The following is a 23,721-nucleotide window of genomic DNA, read 5'->3' as shown; positions in this document are numbered from 1 at the left end:
TCATTTAAAACACGTCACATCAATTGGTATGAAATGAGTGTAAAGAGTAGTATTATTAGATATGTTTGATGCCTACTAATTTGGAATTCAATGCAGTCAGCTGGGGCAGAATTCAGTTTTTGTTTTCAGTTGTTTTTGGCTACAAAGGCAATGGCTCAGAACCATATATAATAAATATTACCCTTTAATTTTAAAAGTCTTTTTGAGGAAACTACTTGGGAAAGAATAGTTAAAAAAAAAAAAAAAGGAAATTGAAACCAACAAAGTAGTGGGCATCATGCCCTAATGCAGGATCATCTTGCTATGACACTCCTGGTAGAAGTTGAAGATTTGACAAACGAAGGACTTTATTCCTCTCCTGCTCCATCAAGCTGGGTTCCCAAGTCATTTGTGTATTATTGATGAAAGGAGGCATTTTTTTGATGAAAAATCCGGGGAAAAAACCGAACTTTTCTCCTTGAGATCTATCGTCGAGTAAAGAGGCCCTTTTATTTCAAAATTCCCGGGAAAATGAACTTTTGATCGTTTAGATCTGACCCTGTAACTTCAATCATAGGGACCAATTTGTAGTAGCATAGCTTCATAATAATTCTGGAAAGCTTCTGCAGAATTTCCTTGGGATTCAAAAAATCTCTGTTCCCAGAACTCTAGGGCGCACTAATGCGGGCTATCGGTTCTGAATTGAATTTATGGTGGTCGGAAAGAGAAATAAAAGATGACATTGCCAAAGTAACCAGGTGAGGTGGGAGTGGAGGACGCAATCTGGACTCTGTATCAATAGCAATATACAATTTGGTCTCTTGATCATCAGGAAGTGCAGGTGCCTCGAATGCGCATCTCCACACACACAAGTTGCATTCTCTCCATGCCCTACTTTTAACAATTAAAATGATTAATAAAAAAATTTACTACAACCGACTGATTGTAGAGTAGTTATTACTACCAATATGAAATGGGGATTATATTGCAACAACAAACATTTGTACAATTTCTTTTCCAATTACAAAGCACTTTTCAAAACTGCAGCTGAAATTATGAACCCTTTTTTCCCAGCTACAATGCTTTTTTCTGTATTCCCCCTTAAACTAGGCATTACTAATTATTTTCCTATTTGCTTTTTCAATTTTCTTTTTCCCCCCTCATTTACATGATGACACATCCTATATCCCTTACAATACCTGCTTATGTACAGAAAACCCCCCCGAGAACCCTCTCCAATGCCATGCAGAAGCACGTAACCCAAAACAGACCAGATTTCATAGACAACATTTCTATTCAATCAATCATCCCTCTTGTCCGTGTAATCTCATTGCAGCTTATTCAGGAATCATGTCCTTCAAAGCTGTGAGAGCCTGCAGAAAGAAGGAAGATTAGGTTGCACTACTCCAATGGATTGATAACTCGTGGCCATCCTCGCGGCAGAGAATCACATCATATGACCTGCAAAAGACCTAAGATGATTAAGGAAGAGGAAAATGCTCCCATTGGAAGTGCTCGTATGTGAACCACAGCTAAACTACATTGGACCAGGCAGAAACTTACCTAGTGATTCTGTATACCGAGGTCCAACAAAACCTGCCTGTAGGATTTCGTGATCCACAACAACCCAAGCAATTCAAAAATTCCGCAAATATGCTCTTGGACAAATGGACAAAAAACCAACTGAAGAGCCATTTTCTTCATGCTATAAAACTTCCAGGGATATTGACGCCTTCGTGAAAACAGAAAGAACAAATGGTGCTTCTTCCCCAGGGTGTATAGTTGTAGGCACTATCGTGTAACCCTTTGGATCAGGGTCAAGAACCATTTCACATGATATTTCTCTAGAATTGACATAGTCTGTCCCACCAACTGATTCATGTAGGTATATGTTGTAAGCAGCACGACGGCCACGGGTTTTGAGTATCCTCATCCCAATGTAGAACATCATTGAATCATGACTGGATTGATAATTTCTGAAACCAGCTGCGGTTCTTGAGAAACCCACTCCCTATTTTTTTTTTTTTTTTTTTTTTGAAAAATGTCAGAAAAGATCCGATGAAAAATATTGTTTCTATAAAATACAAACTTGACTGAAGGTCTATTACTAAGCTTACCTGCGTTAAGGTTATGAACACATGAATGGGGAATGATGCATCTGATCCAATGGCTCTCAATCGGAACTGTGGATTTTGATTCCATGTTTCATAATCTTGGCAGCCACCAGCACTGTAACCACGCCATTGTCCATGAACAGAATAGCGCATCTCTGGAGGGTAGATACGACAAACATATATTGATCGGAAATGAATCTGAAAGTCTTGCCAAGACATCCAGAATATACCATCTTTTGACTGTTCAAGAAGTACAAAATTCAGGCAATTAGCAAAATATTTTACTGAAGTCCAACCACAAGGTCAGATTATGTCCAATTTTAAATGATCTAAATGATAACAAAAACGCATATAGGAAAGAGAGAAAAATTCAAAGTAAAAACACAGCAGAATCCTCTGATATAATGCAGCATCAGAATAAGTACCTGGGGAATGTGCTTCAGCTTGTGCTTCATCCTATCAGTCCACTCAGGGGACATGTCAGACCAAGGCCCATTCCACTCAACTTCATTAGCCCATGGATTTCTAATTTGCACAAGCTTATGGCCATCAACTTCTCTCACCTGAATAGTAGTTAATTAGAGAAGAAACAATCACCTTAATCAAAGTTTTTAAGCTGGTATATGATCGATATTATCAGATCAGTAGTATCATGAATATACCTGCAGTAAAGAGTAAGCATGCCCTTGCACAATGCCACTGGAAGAAATGTGTACGTCTGAACCCGAAGGACTCCCAGCACCAAGTAGGAACCCCTCTTGTTTGAAGCGCAACAACTGAGACCACAGTCTACCACTTGCAAGATCAATCTGGGCCTGGGCACTCCTCATGTCAATTTCCTCTCCAGCACCACCAGTGAGGTCCACAAGAGCATCCTGAACAAGCCCGCCTTCTAATGCCTCAAAAGAACCATGCAATTTGGCATATGCCTTCTCCAATATAGAAACCCAGAGCTCATTGCCCTTCCTGCTGGTAGCAAATGCGGGTTTACTAGGTGCTTCACATGGAATCCAATCATCCACAACAACCGGGACCCACTCACCCTAGAAAGAGAATAAGAAAACAACAATATGCAGTTATAAAAATGCTAATCACATCGATAACTAAAAGAAACTATTTTAACAAACTTCAGATATCTCTCATGGCAAGACATCAAACGACAATGAATTTCATGATTCACAATCATAAGTTGCATGAGTCAAGGAAGTGGGAATCATAACCTAGCGAAAACTCATCCATCTGGGAAGAACTATAGCAAGGTCATTCGTTAAGAAATGCCCAGAGCACATCCATCCAAATGGATCTACAGCTGACTAGTAGAGAATCAAACCAGATGACATTAAGCCCGAGTTACACCCCAGCCCCTATGGTGGAAGGCTGGCGTGGGCATTGCTCAACTTCTTAATGCAATTAACCTGACTGCCCTAAATAGAGAATTGACAAGGCATTCTTCCATCATAGGACCTAAAGTAATTTTATGGAATAGAGACAATTCCCATCCCAAGGGCATAGACATTGAATAAATTCTCAACAATAAATTATAGCTTTTGAACTTTCTCCTCTTATACTGAAACTCTCGGAGCTCTAAAAAGAAAAGTTTCCACATAATTTTTTCAAGGACTTTGACAAGGACATTTGTTACTTTCAGCTAACTTAAGTTAAAGGTCGCTCCACCAGCTACAGATAGTTGATAAATTCTTTCATTACATTATGAAAAAGTCTAGAGCATGAAACAAGCCATAATTTTGTCCATCATAAATTGTAGGCACATCATTTGGAAAAGCACGATAGCAACCCAAAGCGGACACATAGAATGCGTTTGATCCTCCCCCCCCTTTTTACTCATCATAAAACTAGCCCACCTTATGTTCTAATTACCTGAATACAGAAGCGGACGGTGTAAATTCCTTCCTCATTATACTCCGGAGTAATAATCACTTCTGATATTCGTGAAACCTCTGTTAAAACAGCTACAGCACTCAAAAACCAACAATCACCCAATCGGCCCTGTTTCATAGACAATTAACCAACTTATTAAAGCAAGCAAAGCATCAACTAATCATCTTCAAGAGATGCAACTCTTAACAATAATGAAGATGATTCAGACTAAAGCTTTACATGAGATGTTACAAAGGGACTAAACCTGACAAACATCTGAAGGATTTGCGGCCCCAGAAAACAAGCATGGACCATAATCCATGCGGCTCTCTTTCACAATTTCAGCAGGCCGCATCCACTTAGAAACAACCTATGTTTGAAAACCAAAAGGTTTGCATTCATAAGATAATAAACACATGTAAGACCAATCAACTAGTCAAGAAAACACACCTGCAACTTCACAGGGGGATTTTTGGGATCTACAAATAACGACTGATCATTTGGAGGAAACTCTTGATCAGTGAAATGTCTTTCTCCCCTTGCACAGAGGGCTTCTTTGACAGCCAGTTCCACTGAGAGCATCCGTTGATTGATTTCTTCTTGTGTTTCCATCCTAGGCTTCCGATATCTCCTGGCAAAAGAATCCACATCGATCACAACCCCATCACGATCTGACCTTCTTTTTCTCCCACTTGAATACTGTCCATCCCAATCTACGTCATCTCTATCATATAGATCTACATCCGCAGGATCACTATCCCACCCATCAATCTATACAAAGCACATTACGCAGTAATTAGTGACAGGTTCAGCAAGACATAAAATACTTTGTTCTACTTTTTTCAAAATTTGAGCAAAAATACGAAAGTATTGAAAAGCACGTACTCTAGAGGGTGAATCCACCCATTGCCAATTATCTTCTGGAAAGTCGATGGCACTAAAATCAGCTGATCCAATAGCAGCATGAAGAGCAGCTATCTCATCTTCACTTAAGCACCTTCCCCAAAGGAAAACATCCATGATATGCATCTTAGACTCAACTCCTTCACTATCTGATCTCCCAAATGCATCCATATCTATAGGTGGTCTAACACCAATCCAAACGTCTGTCCCCTGCTCCCAAATGCTATTACCCGCACGTAATGGTAACCCAGACTGGTAGCCATCAAAACCACCATCCAGAAAGCAAGTTGCCTCACCTAGATCAGCATCAATTGTCATCGTCACAATATGCCACCTGCAAATCATTTATAAGACACAGGTGAAAGTGAATTCTTGTCAAAGTATTGATGATAACAGCACAATGCAACCATAACAGAGACATGCAAACAACAGAATGGGAAACAAAAAGGTCCAAAATAAATTATATGAAAGAGAGAATGAAAGCACATGCACTACAATATGGCAGAATTGTGCTAAGTACATTAAGAAAAAATTCGAACCTTCCATCTGCAATACTTGTGGCACTGATACTCCACTCCTTTGCAACAGTTGTTTGTCTATCACCTTTGGTAATCAATCTAAGCCCAACTTGTCCAGCCTCAATACCTTGTTCAGAACCAGCCACCAGGATTTCCCAACATACTTTTTTCTGAAATTCAGTGCCTAAAAGACAAACGGGTCCAGACTCGGGTTGGATCATCACCGCAATGGAAAAACTAACCTTTTGACTTTGACATACACTGGGATCAATCAGGCCACAGGTTCTGCCACTTGTAGTTGGTTCATCATCAAGAATACACACAGCACCCGCAACCCCTGTCTGCCAATGACATTAACAAGCACTAGCTTCAGAGTCATACTGATTGAGAATACCAAAAGGCAATGCATCTCCATTGACCATCAGAAATCACAAAGGTCCAAATAAGCTAGACTGAACAGATAAGCAGAAAATATTAAGGAACATTAAAATAAATGTAGTGATGGTGTGGATACACTAACATTCTGTACCCTCCCAAGCAAATTTAATTTTAAATCCAGGAAGAAATATTCTGTGTAGATGATGGGGGAAACCTGTAGATATGGATAAATAAATGCCGTGATGGTGTGGATACACTGTTACATGTCTTTACCCTCCCCAGAAAATTTAATTTTAAGTCCAGGAAGAAATATTCTGGGTAGATGGCGGGGCGAACATGTAGATAGGGATATGGCGCCGATAAGGTAGGGTTGGTGTATCACATTCTAGGGGAAAAGAAATATGGATATGGCTTGGACAAAAATTTTGAAAAGCCAATATAGACAACCTCAAGAGCAGGACATGTAAACAAATCTATATATAAATGGTAATTTGACAAGAATCCAAAAACAAAGTTATAACTGAAAAAAAACTCAACCTGAAGTGCTCGGCGAGCTAACTGAGCTGTGCGTATCCTACGTGCAATGCTTGAAACCCTCTCTCGCGCAAAAGAATCATCAAGAACTGCATCACCTCCAACTGCGCGTACCGCAGCTGCCATGGCAGCTGCCTCTCGGCTGCCAGCATTAGGAATAGAGGAAATAAGTGAAGCTTCTATCTCCTTCCATTTACGTTCTTCTTTCTCCAAAAGAGCCTTCCTTCTTTCTTTACCTCTTCCCTCTTCTTCACGCCTCTGCATTAAAATTTCCTCTTCCATCTCCTTCTCTCTTATATAACTACAAAATTCATGTAGATGGAGGTTCAGAAACACCACATAAATTTAAGAGTCCTCTGTTTGGTAAAATAGATATGCATAAGAGCCAAATTTTTGTTTGACATGTAACTACCTCTCCTGAATAATTTCAAACTGCCTGCGGTCCTCTGGCATCCATTTTTTTATTTTACTGGCACTTAGGTCTGAGAACCCTATGCTATCAAGAAAGAGTCTCAAGCGAACCTCATCCTACAACAGAAAGAAAAAAATGACATATGATAATCAATAACCAAACACCTATCATGCATAGTAAGTGGCTCAGGCTTTTGTTTTTTGGTCACCTGCACTCGTTCCGCCTTAGCAGTCAAACCAAGCAAAAGAAGTAAATATCCACCAAATTTATCCCACATGTACACCCATTCAGTATCAATTGCCTCTTCCAAAGCCAAAATACGTGCATGAGCACACATTTCTCTTCGGTGATCTACATCATTGGCATGTCCACGGCGGAACGTTCTTCCATATCTGATTCTGCTGAAGAATGATCCTGCAACTAATTCTTCATTTCTTAAACGGTCTCTTAGTTTCATGACATCAGCCCTGGGAAGCACAAAATTTCCTGCCCTGTCACGCATAATGGTAGGGTCTCCTACCAGAAGAGCAGCTGAACTGGCAGACCTTTGTGGAGCTGAATAAGTTCCAGATAAAGCATTTCTAGTCTGCAAGGGAAACAAATTGAACTCTGTTCAACTTAAATGTCAAATAAGAAAGAAAACATTCACCTAATGAAGGCCTTCCAACATGATTAGTAAAGTATAAATGACGCAATGTCCAATAAAATAAATAAGCATTCATCCTGAAATAATATGTTGATAAGAAATCATCCTGCAATAATATGTAAAGCAAAAAAAATCAAAATCTTTAAAATGCACATTTCTACTAATGTTTTGAAATGTAAAGCTTCTACTGATAAAATTAAAGAAAGAGATAATGTTTTGAAATGGAAAGCTCCTATTAATAAAGTGAAAGCAAAATATAGCTGATAGCTCAACATTGTTGCCATGATGACAGTACTACTGGATATGTACCCTGCAAGGAGATAATAACTGATGGCATCTTATAAAAATTTCAAGAAGTAATTTGGTATTTGATGAAACCTAACATATGTCATGTTATTCCAGAATTTTCAGTTTCTTGCTGCACTTCTAATTGTTTCTTTGGATCTATTTTCTCAAGTTAGTATTTGAGACATTTAGAAAATTTGCTTGAGATTCTGGACCACTAAATCGTAGCCTTATTACTATTATTATTTTCTTCAAATGACAATTCTCATCTGTATCTCCATTCTCTTGCATTTGAAGAATTGCCTCCCAGTCATTCATGCTTAAAAATGTAGACAAATTTGGATGTCAGATGAAAAACCATACATTCTAAAGTATCAAAACATGAACTTGTTTTTTGATAAGTATCAAAGCATGAATTTGTTTGAAAGTACCAACAAAGACAGTGGTGTTGATCAGCAATTCTAGATAACAATCTCCAGCTCAGTTGAGTGGAGTTGAAAAGAGAACATAATAAATAACAATCTAGGCTTCATATATAATAAATCTCAAATCACAGTGATGATAAATCTGGGGATAATGTCCCAAAGGCAATTTGTAATAAAATCGACACACCTTTGTCGCAGACCGAGCAATTGCTTGAACAACGGTTTCCCTACTGAGAAAGTGCACGGCATCTTCCATCGTCTGGAGATCGAAGTAAATAACATCCTTAGCTAGAAGTAAAACTTTGGAAAGATGACAAAGATGGTTGTGAATCAACTCTTGCAGCAACAAATTGGTAACAGTAGTGCACAAACCTTAAGAGTCAGGCATGGACGAGAGACAGCAAATCCAAAGGCCACAACAAGAGTAATTGCTGATACAGCAGCACCAGCAAAGGGTGGATATATTTTCAAACTGGCAACAACCCCCCAGCCCTCAGTCGCCAATGCAATCCCATAGAGCACAAGAAATGCAGCACTATAAAGCAATTGATTTGACAGTCATTAGGTTTGAAGAAATTGTCCAGTCACGGTACAGACATCTCGATAGCAAAAGTAAAGCAAAAAAAAAAAAAAAGCTACAAAGAGTTGGGAGTACGCTAACAAACGAAAGACAAAAATAAACAGGACACTCGACACACCTAACATTCTTTCCACAATCTGCGTGAGCATCATAGACATATACAGGCAGTACTCTTGGAGAATAAACTACAATCGGAGGTGAAAGAAGAACCTGCACAAAAAGGGTTATTATACCATAATGTAAATGAAGATGAGGCAGAACAACCAGAAATAAGACAAAACCAAACACAAACAAAAAGATGTGAAGTTTGAATGAAAATAGAGCAGTATAACTCACAGTCAATGCTCTTCCAGCAAGAAGAAACAGAAATGAAAAATATCCAACAGAGGCTCCAACAAATGGTTTATCTGAACAGCAAATGTGAGAAAAAGTTAATGTCATAAGAAGCAGGGGAACAATTTTTGCTAGAGAACTATGAAGACATGGGGCATAGAAAATAATATAGGATGGTAATGGATTCTGCTTTTCACCTTCAAACAATCCAACAAGAAATGCTGCCAAAGCCAAAAGAAAAGCGAGGAAACAAACAAAGAGCATCTGTATTCTGGTCAAATAAAAATTGTTTGAAGCCCAGTGGTGAATAGCACCAATAGCTAGTACCAACATGAGAAGAACCAAGAGAAATGCTACACCAATCTGTTTCCGATAGAGGGGAAAAAAAAAGCACCAAATGAGATAGGTTCACTACAGCTTAAAGTTAAAATGAACTACAAAAACCAAAGAGAGCCTCACAGTCCAAGGTTTAACAACAACTATAACAGCTGATATTGCACCAAGCAGGAGGAGAAGACCAATGGTAACAAATGCATATACACCTCGAGAAAGTCTCCAATCATCATCTTTCCTGCAAATATTTATCTCAGCATATAAGAAGGTGAACGAGCAGCCATGATACTATCTATGCCTATCTCTGAAATGCTTGAACATTGTGTTTGTTTAAAACGCATAGTACAGCTAAGATACTAAATTAAAACCATGAGTTCCTCACCATTTATGCAAACCAGAGCACAGTGACAGCACTGCTGGAATACAAACCAAAGGAAGTAAAGCAGCCAGGAAATCACCCTTGGTTGGAACTTCGTCATCCCTAGATTTGACAACTTCTAAATAGGATGCACCACAAAATGCCACAAGAACAACTACAAAGAAATGCAGCAAAGAATATGACAGATTAACATGTCAATCCAACCCAAGGGAGTTCCAACTGAAGGGTCACAAATTAAAACCAAAACAAATTTAGATAAACTACCTGAGAATATCCCAACACAGACGGCAGAAGAAAGAGAAAACCGATACGTTGCAAACCATGAAACAATTGGAAGCACGCCAGTAACTACTAAAGCAATTGCAGACGCCATTGCCCAACCAAGGTACACAGACGATGCATAAGGAGAGCTAAAGCTTTTCTGTTCACCAGTCAATCCCTTGTACCCTAAATCATCTAAAGGCTTTGCAGAAATTATTCCGCCTAGAGCTAATACAGATCCAGTAAATACTGATATGCAAATGGCAAGAACAACACCCTGAAAGAGAACAATACTTAGCAAGAACTGTGAAAGGAAATCAAGATATTATAAAACAAATTCCAGGTAGAAAAGGTACAAAATTAGAAAGGACAATGACTAGAGTTGCAGTAGAATTCTAAACCACATGACCCTTAAAAATTAAAAGAATAATATGTGATTCTTTGGATAGCTACAACTTGAATAAATTGAAGTTATTATGAAGAAAGAAAACTGAAACAAGGAAAATTCTGAGCAAGAGAATTCTAAATAAGCAGTAAAGAAAGAAAGAAAGGGGAAAAACTTATAAAAGATAGCAAAATGGAAAACACGAACAAAACTAAGAAAAGTGCAACATGGGCCTTCAAGGAATAAAGACTTTTTTTTTTTGATAAGTCTTTATTCCCTTCAAGGAATAAAGACTTATCACTGCCTAAATCATCAAATAATATATTATACGAGTCAAGACCAGCAATATGGCACAATATAGAAAGTCAGAAAATAGAAAGAAACTGAGGAGAAGTGGAAGAAGGAAAAAAGCAATATACATGGATAGCATACAACACATGAACAAAGGAGGAGGTAATGTACATTTTTTTTATAAGTAATTGAGAAGAAGGTAATACACATAAAACAAAGGAGAAAGCATATAAATAAAAGAAATATTATAAAAACTGAGACCTTGATTTATATAAAAACATATACAACGGATAGCATACAACACATGAACACAAATTCAACAAAACTATTTTTTTTTTTTTTTTTTTTTTGAGCATATGCCCCCCCCCCGTGTGTTAAATATAAAGGGCAGAATCAGAGGCATGTCTACAAATACAAATGTAGCTGACATTAAACTACCCATGAGGACATAGATAAATAAGAAAACCAACCTTTAAAGCAGTGAAAAGACAAAATAAAAAAGCAAAAAGCAAAAATTCCTCCAACTGAAAGAATAACATAGTAACATAACCAGCAAGCCTCAGTGCATGGTCTGTGTGCATGAGAATTCACCCTAGAACACAAATTAAATCTCATTTACAACTCTGTATATTTAAAGATAATCGTGCAGTTACATTAGAGCAGTGAGGGCAAGAGACAAAGATCAAACCTCCTTTGTCCCAGGAAAATGATGATTTCCAGCATTACCAACACATTGTACTCGAGGAAACCAAAACTGGTAACCATTACGGATCCATATAGGAACGGCTATAGAAAGGCATGCAACCATAAGTGGAACAGTCAAAGACAATCCAAGAAGAACTGATGATTTGCTGCAAAACAAACACAGATATCAATGGCATGATAGGGTAAGCAGCTAATGCAACAGCCACATTAGAAATAAAAAGAAACTAAAATTATTTTAGTTAGGAAAAAAAAATTCTTTGAATGAATTTATAGTAAAAAAGAAAATAACAGAAAGAAACCGATAAAGAAAACTTTACTAAAAAACGCACAGCTATTCTCTTTGTTATATTTGTAAGATCTGAGCCTAAGACTTACCCAAACCCCTCAATAAACATATTCAGTGTTTAGTTGCAAGTTCCTGGACATTTTAGATATCTCTCTTAAAATGAATCATTGTTTCTTAACCTCAATACCAAAAAGGTATTCACTCTAATCAGAATAAGTTGATCATTAACTAACAATGCTACTATATAGTACATTGGGAAGATTAGGCAAGATCTGGCACAACAAAGAGCTGTATAATGGCAGATATTAAAATCACAAATGGAAATTGATTAGAAACAGTTCTTATCCATTTATGGACAAGCTCAAATGTTGCCAGTTTCCACACCAGTTCTTTTACTATATTACATGGGCAAAATTCTTTCATCCGAGGAAGGCAGATCCTAGATCCTGCTCTTCTTGTCAATGAATGCCTTGATAGTAGAATAAAATCTAGGGAGCCGAGTGTACTCTGCAAATTCGACTTAGAAAAAGCTTATGATCATGTTAATTGGGATTTTCTGATATACATGCCAAGGAGGTGTGGTTTCAGGGGAAAGTGGTGCTCTTGGATAGCTCATTATATCTCCTCGGGGTGTTTCTCAGCTTTTGGCACTCCCACCCGTTTTTTGAGTAGCTCCCATTGCTTGAGATAAAGGGGGCTCTCTATCTCCTTTGTTGCTTGGCATTGTAATGAAGGCTTGAGTAGGATGATTTTTGCTGTAGTCAATGGGGGCTTGTTATCTGGCTTCTCTATGGGGACAGGGAATGTTGGTGGGATTGATATCTCTCACCTTCTGTTTGCCGATGATACTTTGATTTTCAGTAGGGCTGAACTAAATCATCTACGTCATTTGTGGTGGTTGATCTTATGTTTTGATGAATAATAATAATTTTATTCGGACTTGAAGGTTTCTGTTTGCGGATGATACTTTGGTTTTCAGTAAGGCTGACCTAGATCATCTAGGCCATATGTGGTGCTTGATCTTATGTTTTGATGAATAATAATAATTTTATTCGGACTTGAAGGTCAATTTGGCTAAGTCAGAATTGGTTCTTGTGGGTAATGTTGAATGGTTTGGCTGGTATTCTGGGCTATAGAGTTTCCTCTTTGCCTTGAAGTATCTTGGTCTTCCAATGGGGGCCTCCTATAAGGCCAAGCGTCACAGCAGTGACATGGCTGTCATGGTGGCAGCTTCGTGTGCATTACACCCTTGCTGACCACCTAGCCAAGGCATGGGGAGGCATGCATTGGGCTCAAGTTGGGTGGTGGGGTTGGCATGATCCAGCCCCTTTGCTGGGTTGATGGGTGGACATGGTCCAGCCCCTTGCTTGCAGTTGGGATGGGGGCAGCCCAGCCCTTGATGAAGGCTTAGTGTTGCTTGATGGAAGGATCAGTGTGGGTGTGGCCCATGCACTGTCAAGGTGCATGGCCTTGCTGCTGAGGCCCATGGTCTGTTTGGGGGGGCATGGACTTCTTGGTGTGGCTGATGTGATAGCTGGGGGCACGGCCCAGCCCCTTGGCTGCCTTGTTGCTGGTTGCCTGCAGAGAGGGGCCACATGGTGGCACTGATCTGCCTAAGGGATGTAGATGGTTGCCTGCAGGTAGTGTCCACATGGTGCGGCAGTGCATTGGAGAAAGGTTAACCATTCTAATGAACCTAAAGCATGGTTAACCATTCTACATGGCAATGCGTTGGAGAATGATTCTGTTATGTTATACATGGTTAACCATTCTAATGAACCTAAAGCAGTTGTATAACATAACAGAATCCTGTTCATAAATCAAGGATATATGCTCCAGAAAACAGTATCAGCACATTCAGAAAAACATGAAACAATGAAAATGATCTATTGAAACATAAGGGTCATACCTTAAGAAGGAAAGCAACAGTCCAACACAAGTGCTCAGTAGCCAAGCGATAAAGCCATACTGCAGAAACATGGCATAATTGAAACAGATAAAACACCCAATAATTCCATTAGAAATAGCTTATAAAAAGAGAAGCAGCGCTGAAGAAAACTACTGCACTAGGTTAAATGCATTTGCCTATTGTTATAGATGGATTTTAAGTACTAGAGTTGACGGTAATAATTACTTTTATGATGGTGGACTATTTGATACAGGAGTTCGCAACTGAAGTACCATATTTACGAACTTACTTAAGATTGGAAATGGAGTAAATGCCAGCCTCTTTTAAGAGGCTTTTAATCCATGTAGTAAAGCAGAGTTAAAGAGAAAAAACTAAGCATGCAAAACAGTTGTAGGCTCATGGCAGACTTTTTCCCTATTTATTACTTTATCCAGATAAGAATTTTCATGAAATTGACATGAGTATATACATATCCATTTCAACTTCAAATACTGCCACACTGCAGAAAAGTTAAATACGACTATCACAAAACCACAATTATATCTCCAAAAGCATCTAATAATCAAGTTGAAGATAAATTGGAGAGTAACAGTACTATTGACCACTGAGTTAATTCCAAATCCAGCTGATACATACAAATTCAATAACTTCCACGATAAATATTATCATATTCAATATATGCGAGGTGGTACCTTGCGTGGTTTTGATGTCATGGCCATTTCTTCTGCTTGAAGTGAACGCAGAAATGCCATGATTGAACAGACAACCAGAGACAGCAGTAGCACTGCGATGCCGAATTCAAACTACAAACATAAAGATTCACTAGATACGTAAGAGTAGAAACAAGCTACAACAAACAATCTTGGAATAATATACATCCATTAGTTTCCCACTATTAATATGGAGCTATTTATGTAAGAGTAGAAAGAAGCTACAACAAACATTCTTGAAGTTATATAAATCCATTTAGTTCCCACAAGTAATCTGGAGCTATTTATAAACCAATCATGATGCCACCAAATAAAATGAACATTAGTCCAAGGAAAGAGAGCTCCTGCTACCTGTTGGTGAGTAGCATTAATGATTATGATCGTCTTTGGACGAAAAATTGCCACAATGACCGTTTCAAGGATGAAGACAGAACTAAAGAGAAGCCATGCTCGTTCTGGAGTACCAACTATGTGGTGCAGTACAAGTCTGGACAATTGGAGCCACTTATCAAGCCCATGAAGCCTCAGTTCTTCCGACAAAGAAATTTGATTGGGCATAACATTGTCAACACTGTTCGAGTCAATGATGGTGATATCAGTATTGTCACGATGATCTCTATCTGCATCCAAACTGCTTCTCTGTAGCAACGCCAGAATAGTCGGATCCAAGCTCTTCTCCTTCAACATCATGGCAAAATTAGGATCCAATCCTTTATCTTGCAATAAACTTGTTAGTTCTACGTCACCTTCTCTTGCCCTTCTTTTCAACATAGATGCAATCCTAGGGTCATTCAACCTTTCTTGGAATGCAAGAGCTAAATTCAAATCTAACGTTTGTTGATTTGCAGAAGCACTAGACTCGCATCCTTGGCTTTCAAGACCACTACTGGAACAAACCACCAAAGAGCTGGTGTGATCAACATTTTTATCAGCGAACGATGTCCCTACTTCAGGCTCTTGAACAACTGAGCGACAAGAACTACTACGGAAGGCTAAACTTGGCCTTCCACTATCTATGCTCTTATCACTGTTTATTCCCTCTTGTGAACTAGCGGTTCGACAAAGGACAACATTGTTCCAGTTACCACCATCAACTGTGCATTGTGCCATACTTCTGCCACTTGCTTCAATTACATTACCAAGGTGACCTGCTTCAACACTACTACTGCGTTTCATACTTGAGCCACAACCTTCAGAGGAGCTAGATGAACTATTTTGTTCCTTTCTACGAAATCCCTCTCTCAGGCGAATCACTGTGCTCTGTAAGGCATCCCTCCTTGCAGCCAATGGGTTTGTAACTGATAAATGACGAGAAACAGCAGCCCCTAAAAGCACAGATGCCACGACTGCATAACTAACACAATGCCCCAAGTACCTGAAAAGAAGAAATATGATGGTGACAACAGTAACCAAAACCAGTGGCATCACAGTTGCAAGTTGAAATCAGAAAGTCTAGAACAAACCAGTAATATACTCCAAAGCAAATGAGAAAAACCCGAGATGTGCCAGCCACAAATAATGCTGCAACACGACTTTTAAGAAGCTTAAACCCATACAGGCATGCCCCAATATTCCAATCTACATGATAAGAAATGCAAAAGAATATATTAGCACCATAATAACATCTATATTATCAGCAAAGACATTAATGTAAATTGCCAATCTACATACTAACAGACAGATTAAAAACAGACCAAGAATGATAATTGCAGCTGATGTAATGGCTCCCAGCCAATTTGCCTCCTTTGCTGTCACACCATATAAGATTGAGTACACTAGAAGTACAATAAGTGAGCCAAGGTAGAGAAGCCCGAGATGTGAAGCCCTGCAAACACAAATCGTGAAAAGCAAGTTGTGAAACATAATTTGTCTGTATCAGATCGTTAGGCAAACAAAAGATAGAACAATTTAAATCACTATATTGAAAAACTATGCCAGCCTACTACTAAACAATAGTTGGTGCCATATTGAAGCCCTGTAAAAAATGATTCAATATAAAACCTTAATTATAGAGCAAAAAAATTAAAGACTTGCCTACTAGATTCCCGAGGATACAATTCATTGGGGTCTGGAGGTTCTGGTAAACAAGCGACAGGACCAACTTCTATACAATCTGAATAAGCAAATTTGTATGCCCTCCGCACATACTCATCCACATCTAGGCCATTTCCTGCATACATTGATAGAGTTAAAAGAAATTTAACTAAATGATGCCAGTATTAATGCATCATTAAGATCCATGCCTAGTGCCAACCCACAATTACACCTCTGAAATGATGGAAATGAAAAAACAAGCATCAGGATGATAAAATTGCAAGGCCTACCATTAAATACCATTCTGCAAATAAAAAGCATGTTGATCGCTATGGCAATTGCGGATACACCAAAAAAGAAACCAGAAGGTGAATATCGCTCAGATGCCCTGGAACCAGCTGTAACATACACAGCACAAAGTTCGTATGCACAAAGTAGGGCAACAGCCAGAAGAAGTAGAATAGCAACAGCCCCTGTCAAAGCAAAGAGGAGGAAAATTACGTAGATAAATAACATCCATTTTACATATGTCAGTGTGTGCACGTACGGGCATGTCTTTATATATATATATGGATAGTTAAGACATACTATAATAAAAATAATTCCCTCCACCCCCTCTCACCCTTATTTACTGTACAGCATTCACAAAACAATTTTAACAACTGAAACAAGCAATAAAAACAACAAGAAAGAAACAAATCTATTCAACAAGATAAAATAAATTCTTCCATCAACTATTACTCACAGAAAACATTTTCAACAATTAACAAAAAATACCTTATGCCTAAGTGTTTTAACTACTCTTTCTTTTTTATAAGTAATTCAAATTCATTAAAGGCGCATAGGGGCGCAATTCTAGTACACATGAAGTATACAAAAATACCCTTAAAGTATAGGAAAACAAGAACAAAACCTTAGAAAATTAGAAACAGGCAGAGTATACCCCACTACTATCCATGTATAAAAGGATTGGAACATCATCATCTACAACTCTAACATCACAGTCTCACAATCTTCAAAGCTCATTGTGTTTCTGCTCTCTCCAAATACACCACATTAAACACAAAGGAGCCAACCTCCACATTTTCAAAGTAGTACGGTGTCCCAATTGTCCTCTCCAACTCGCCAACAACTCTCTCACCCTTCAAGGCATAACTCATGCAACACCAAGCAACTGAAAAGGCGAACTCAATAATTCCATTGCAACCTCACAACGAAAGAGTTGATCAATAGACTCCCCATTTTTCTTACACATACAGCACCAATCCACCACAATAACATTCCCTTTCCGTAAATTTATCTTAAGTTAAGATTTTCCCTAAAGTTGCCGTCCACACAAAGAACACAACTCTCAAGGGAGCCTTAACTTTCCAAATACTCTTCTAAGGAAAAGGGGAACATACCATGGTAGATAACACATGATAATAAGACTTAACTTCAAATGGTTTCCATTTAAAAGGAATGCAGCAAATTTATCCTCGCCTCCTTTCCTTACTCTTTTGAGAATATAACTCCTCAAAGAAAACTGAGACCCGTTCCACCTCCCAATCAGGCACAACAGATCATGTAAAGAAAATATTCCGATGAATGTATTCATTTTGGAACTACATATGATCCGCCACCCACCAATCCCTACAACAAGCAATAGTGAATAATTTCGAAAAGGAAAACATCAAAGACTACTCTCCACACCATACATCATACCAAAACCGCACCTTAGATCCATTTCCTACCTCATACCTCACAAATTTAGAAAAACCTTCCCACCCCCTCCTTCAACATTTCCACACTCTCACACCATAGGGCCCCCAACCTCCTTAGAACACAAACCTCCCCTCAAACTATCATATTTATTGTCCACCACCGATCTCCATAGAGCCTCCCTCTCTGTATTCAGCAACGAAGCCACTCTACACCCAAAATGCTAGCCAAACCTTCCACATCAACCACATTTGTCGGCGGGAACAATTTCTGACTCAAGACAAGTTTATCTTCAACCCCAACACCGCTTCAAAACATAAGAACATACATCACAGGTTATGAAATTGTTAACAACTAGGCTCACAAAAGATCAAAGTATCATCTACAAACAACAAATGTGACAATATCATCTCCTCACGATTCCTTGATCCCACCAAAAATCCAATTAAGAGACATTGTCCACCGTAGCAGACATCATCCTACTTAATTCCTCTGTAATAACCACAAACAATAAATAAGACAATGGATCCCCCTGTTTTAATCCACGCAAACTACTAAAGAAATCAGATAGAGACCCATTAATGAGAATGGAGAACTGCACCGTAGATATGTAGTGATCTATCTAAAACTCGACATCTCTCCAAAGCCACATCTGTTCAACAAGTATAACAGAAACTCCCAGTTGACATGGTCATATGCCTTCTCCAAATCCAATTTACACAATACTCCCAGTTCCCTAGATCGAATCCAACTATCCAAACATTCATTTGCCAGCAAGACAGAATCTAGAATTTGTCTACCTCTCTGATAAACACATTCAAAGAACTTGAGACAATCTTTCCCAATGCTAATTTCACCCTATTTGCCAATGCTTTAGAAGTAAATAAGTAATTAACTATTCTTTCATTTATGTTTTCCAAATAGATTGCCTCACCCACAATATCCCCAAATTAATATCCCTATCATCCATTTCCTTTTGCCTTTCCAAACCTGCCTTTCTCATTCTTTACCCTCTCCATATTCATCTCTTTTCTCTACCCTCTCATTGGGACTTCAAACTACAATCTTTGCCTCAAGAAATGATAAAATTATAAACCATTAGCTCTTATTAGAATGTTTCTTTTTGAAATACTTTAGGCCAGATTGTTCATGTTCTCTTACCCACTGCAAATCTATAAAAATTCTAAATGCCATCTGAATTGGGCTTATTCCATACCACAAATTATTTGAACCTAAGGATCCAAGTCGAATCATATTCAAAAAGATTCTAGAAAGAGCCTTTCACAATGACTTTGTTCACATAATCTCGTATTTTACTAATCATTGTGTTTGTAATTGTTAAGAGACCATAATTTGACCAAACTAGAGTCAAGAAACAGGAATACAAACTACCAAAGTTCAACAGTTTAGTTTTCACTACTAAGCTAGATTCTACAGCCTATATTCATCTTCGTAACCAAATATAAGAAGGAAATTAGATTAATGGATTGGAGTAGCTTTCCCAGAAGGAAAGCACAAATTAATTTTTTCAACAATAGAAAGGTCAACAGAATACATACTTGAGCTTTGCCATTGTGATCTCCACCAAAGCATGATCGAATAGAATGCCAACAAAAGAGCAGTACCAGCCATTATTACAGCCAACCCAATTATATCTCGACCCAATATTACAATCAACCAGCATCCCCATGCAATAAGCACCACAACTGGAGAAATAACAACCATCCATGCAGACAGATTCAAGAAACCACAAAGCAAACGGAGATGCATCCCCTGCAAGATATCTGGCCATTTTCTCGCAAAAATCCAACTGGAAAGAGAAACCAGAAGGAAACAAAAATATATTGAAAAAAAATAAAGTCAGAATACTCTATTTCTAGTTAATTACAGAACAAGCAAGCAATGATTGAAAACAGGCCATAAACTATACTCTAAGCAACATGAAACATGTATGAAGTGCAGTAATGTCATAGAGAAAATTTACAAACCATCAAAACAAATAAAGAAATTATTGACTCCACTAAACAAGCTCAACATAAAATATGACAACTAATTGTACAAAAGAATTTGCAGAGAGCTTCCTCAACATTCTAGAGAATTTTCACATCTATATGAACATATTGGAACAAAGACTAACAGGATGCAGCAACAAATGGCCAACTGATCATCTTTCAAAGAGTATTTTACTTTCTAAATTTTTAGACAGTCTTTAACACATATATGATAATACAACTCTTTCACTATGGACAAGTTTTCGGATTTTATCTTTGAGCAAAGATTTATGAATATCCCTCTCCAAGATGGGAATTCCACATGGTCTAATAATCAGGATTTGCCTTTGCGGTCTAGAATCAACAGATTTCTCATCTCTCCTAAATGGGAGGATCATTTCCCGAACGTTGTGCAGAGTAAATTTCAACTTTCAGAGGCGTAGAAGTAGTTTTATATTTGAAAACACGAGGCTGAAAACAGAGAGTTTCGTGGAGAAGGTGAGGCACTGGTGGTCTTCCTATTATTTTCACGGCTGCCCTAGCTTAGTTTTGGCCCAAAAACTAAAAGCTCTGAAAGCTGACTTAAAAACGTGGAATGACACAAAGTTTGGTAATGCGGAATAGAAAAAAAGGGCTCTTCTTGATGATTTAAAAGGGCTAGATTGAATTGAAGATCAGAGACGGCTTTCTAATGAGAAGAAAGTGAGGAGGAGGCTATTCCAATTTTTCTCTCAGCTCTATACTGTGGCCAGATTTGGATGGTCTTCCTTTCCACTCTATTAGTGAGGAGGAGGCTATTTCAATGGAGCGTGCTTTTGAGGAAAGGGAGGTCTTTGAAGTGGTAATAGAGTTGAATGGGGATAAGGTGCTGCATCCAAATGAGAGTAAGGGCTGCTGAGATTAAAGACTTTCACCCTATCAGCTTGGTTAGTGGTCTTTATAAGATTATTGTGAAGGTTTTGGCTAATAGACTGCAATATGTTCTGGAGCACATCATCTCAAGGACTCAAAATGATTTTATCAAAGGTTGTCAGATTCTAGATTTTTTTCTTATTGCTAATGAATGCATAGATAGTCATCTCATATTGAGCGAGACAGGAGTGTTATGTAAATTGGACTTAGAAGAGGCTTATGAACATGTCAGCTGGGATTCTTTGCTCTGCATGTTAAGAAGATGTGGTTATGGAGAGAAATGGCCAAGTTGGATTGAGCATTGCATTTCCACTGTTCGGTTCTCTATTCTGATTAATGATACTCCTAGTGGTTTTTTTTTTCAGTAGCTCTCAGGGCCTAAGACAAGGAGATCCTCTTTCCCCCAGTTACTTAACCCGTGCCATATTTTTTTTCCTTTTATCCTCTGTTCTGCTAAATTTCCTTGATAAATTTTCTCAGCATTCCAAGTTGTTTCCCCGCTAAGAAAAAAGAATGATGTGTTAAGGAAAAGAGTTACTATCCCAAGAGAGGAAAACTAAAATGAAAAAAACTTCGAAGCACCCACCATTTTCAAGTTCTTTAGAATCGTTAAAGGCAACCATTTTCTTAAGCATAGATAACCAGCTTTTCAGATTTCAACGTTCCTCGAGAAAGGCTTCAGAAAACAGTTTCTTAAAATGCACTTCTAAATGTGTTCTTGATACCATATTCTGTTTCCAGCACTTTCAAAAATCAAAAGTAAATTCCAGATCACTAACCAAATGCAGCATTAGTATTCCATTATTTATTCATTTAAAGCTCATAAAGCCAAAGGCCACCAAATTATATTTCAAACCAATAAAATAATGCAACCTTCCACTATAAAATGATACCATTAAACTAATTATACCATATAGACAAAGACAACAAACTAACTATTTTCTCAATTCACACTCCCCATATATATAAATCCTTCACTCCATTTACCAACATTTCTTAGCAGCTTTTCCTCCAGGTGTTTGTCAAAATATAAGCAGTTCCAAATTTTACATTCACAAATTTCCCTATGAACTGCAATTTTCCACCCATTACCCATGTCTTTGCTATTAAATTTACTGGTCAATGACTACTGAAACAGGAATAGGTGTCCCATAAGCAAGCAAGCAAGTGAATCACAACTTAGGGATCATCAAATTCATGAATCAAAAACAGTTTTAAGAAAGCCACTTATATTCTCATATATTAAATAAATATAAATATAAATATTACAAACTCACCACGTAGGGATCTCTTTGATAGTTAAAAGGCCAAAATTTATTTTGAAAACACGTGGAATTGTTTTTCTTTTTTTAGCGAATACTTCAGAGAAACAAAATTCTACTCTGCCAATTCTAAACATTTCAAGAACAAACAAACAAAAAAGAGGCAGATTGTGAACCAAGTTGTGGCTTTTTAGTGTTTCATTAATTAAGCATTTAAGCTCCATTTTAAAAGTAAATCCAGCTATTTACACCTACCTAAATTTACTTAATAATAAAAAAACCATCTACAACATGGTATAATAATGCAACCTTAAATTATAATCCAATACCATATTATGAATTTAAGGAAACAAACACAAAAGGTTCCAAATTGGTAAAAGTGTTACCTATAAATCCTCCAGGGCCTCCAATTCACAGCCCAGAGTATAGAAAACGAAGCCGAACCCAAAACCGCGAAAAGGGTCCCCGAAATTACACACGCCAAGAGAACCCCATGCTCGTCCCCTTCCATGGCTTCCCTCTATTAGCTACACCCACATGCACCAAATCAAAACCCAGCAAAACAAAACCAAAAATTCTAAAAAATACCAAAATAAATATCAAAATTGAAGCCGTTATAGAGCACACAGTAATGTGGGTGGGCTTTACCTAGCCAGAAACGGCAATGACGTGGTGGTGAACCGAGGGCAAATGGGTCATTTTGGAAGTGGGTTTTGAGGCTGAAACTAGGGTTTGGAGCAGAAATTTCAGGTGCCCATGGAGTACTTTAAAGTGAGAGTTAGCTGAAGAGTGACAAAGCTAGGGTTTTTGAGCAAACCCAAATGAAAAACAACAAGAAGTTGGAATTTTCTTCTCTGGGTTCTCTTCAGATTAAAACCCTACTGTTCCCTGTGTGTGTGAACTGTGAAGTGAAAAAGAGGGATTTTTAGAGAGAGAGTGTGTGTAGAGAGAGAAAGACAAGACATAAGAAAATTGGAAAAAGATATGAGAGTGGCTATAAAATACTAACAGCTAATCTTTGTGCTTGTGGGGGAAGTTACACCCACTCGAATTTGGCGCGTTTCACTCACGTACCAATTGAAAACAAGATGGGATTGTTGGAAGGTGCTGAGAGTCCTACTTGGTGGGAAATGATTGGAGGGTGATGCCAACAGGTTTGGAGTGGAGGTGAGGAATGGAGAATGCCATGTGTTCATGTGTGTGTATTTTTATGGAACAATTTTCAGACAAAGAATAAATAATTTCTGGGCAAATTACCACAAAGTGGCCTTCATTAATACTTTTTAATATTTTAAGGGGTCAATTTGTAGATTTGGGGAGTAATTTCTTAATTTAGTAGGTGAAGAATTTTTGCAAGTCTTCAAACATTAGTTCTTTAATTAGGTATAGAATTTTTGAATGGTTGGTTTCTTTGTTTTCTTCTGTTTATAAATTGACTTGCAACCGACTCTTGGTCATTTGCAATTTTGTAGCATAACTGAGAGGGTGATCTCCTTTGCCAGAACAGCTAATGATTAGGATCAAGATTAGTGATTAGGATCGGGATCGGTTACAATTTCTTGACCAGCCAAAGAGAG

The 23,721-nt window shown here is 38.1% G+C and overlaps 1 protein-coding gene across 1 annotated transcript; it reads right to left on the bottom strand.

Moving 5' to 3' along the window:
- Positions 1-944: 944 nt before the first annotated feature.
- DEK1 (calpain-type cysteine protease family) lies at positions 945-23,094 on the bottom strand. The gene is made up of 32 exons (XM_059575362.2): positions 22,793-23,094; positions 22,531-22,671; positions 19,539-19,789; positions 16,569-16,751; positions 16,279-16,414; positions 15,939-16,069; positions 15,708-15,822; positions 14,596-15,619; positions 14,227-14,337; positions 13,535-13,593; positions 11,323-11,485; positions 9,962-10,235; positions 9,701-9,851; positions 9,445-9,556; positions 9,183-9,348; positions 8,989-9,059; positions 8,771-8,862; positions 8,445-8,607; positions 8,260-8,331; positions 6,925-7,302; positions 6,717-6,832; positions 6,308-6,605; positions 5,414-5,733; positions 4,857-5,208; positions 4,422-4,742; positions 4,237-4,341; positions 3,972-4,100; positions 2,756-3,136; positions 2,519-2,656; positions 2,097-2,333; positions 1,543-1,990; positions 945-1,440 (listed from the first exon to the last, which is right to left on the bottom strand). Exons 2-31 carry the CDS (start codon positions 22,653-22,655, stop codon positions 1,685-1,687), a joined length of 6,480 nt encoding a protein of 2,159 aa, XP_059431345.2. The 5' UTR covers positions 22,656-22,671; positions 22,793-23,094; the 3' UTR covers positions 945-1,440; positions 1,543-1,684.
- Between the last annotated feature and the right edge of the window lie 627 nt (positions 23,095-23,721).

Source organism: Corylus avellana, chromosome 8, assembly GCF_965113065.1.
Source record: "Corylus avellana chromosome 8, dhCorAvel1.hap1.2, whole genome shotgun sequence".
Classification (NCBI taxonomy): domain Eukaryota; kingdom Viridiplantae; phylum Streptophyta; class Magnoliopsida; order Fagales; family Betulaceae; genus Corylus; species Corylus avellana.
This window is presented reverse-complemented; position numbering and strand designations above follow the sequence as displayed.

Coding starts and splice junctions, on each gene's coding strand:
- DEK1 (XM_059575362.2), bottom strand. CDS start 22,655: ATGGAAGGGGACGAGCATGGGGTTCTCTTGGCGTGTGTAATTTCGGGG. Junction 9,852..9,961: donor CTGTGTTGGGATATTCTCAG/GTAGTTTATCTA, acceptor ATTTCTTTGTAG/TTGTTCTTGTGGCATTTTGT. Junction 4,101..4,236: donor ATCCTTCAGATGTTTGTCAG/GTTTAGTCCCTT, acceptor TCTATGAAACAG/GGCCGATTGGGTGATTGTTG.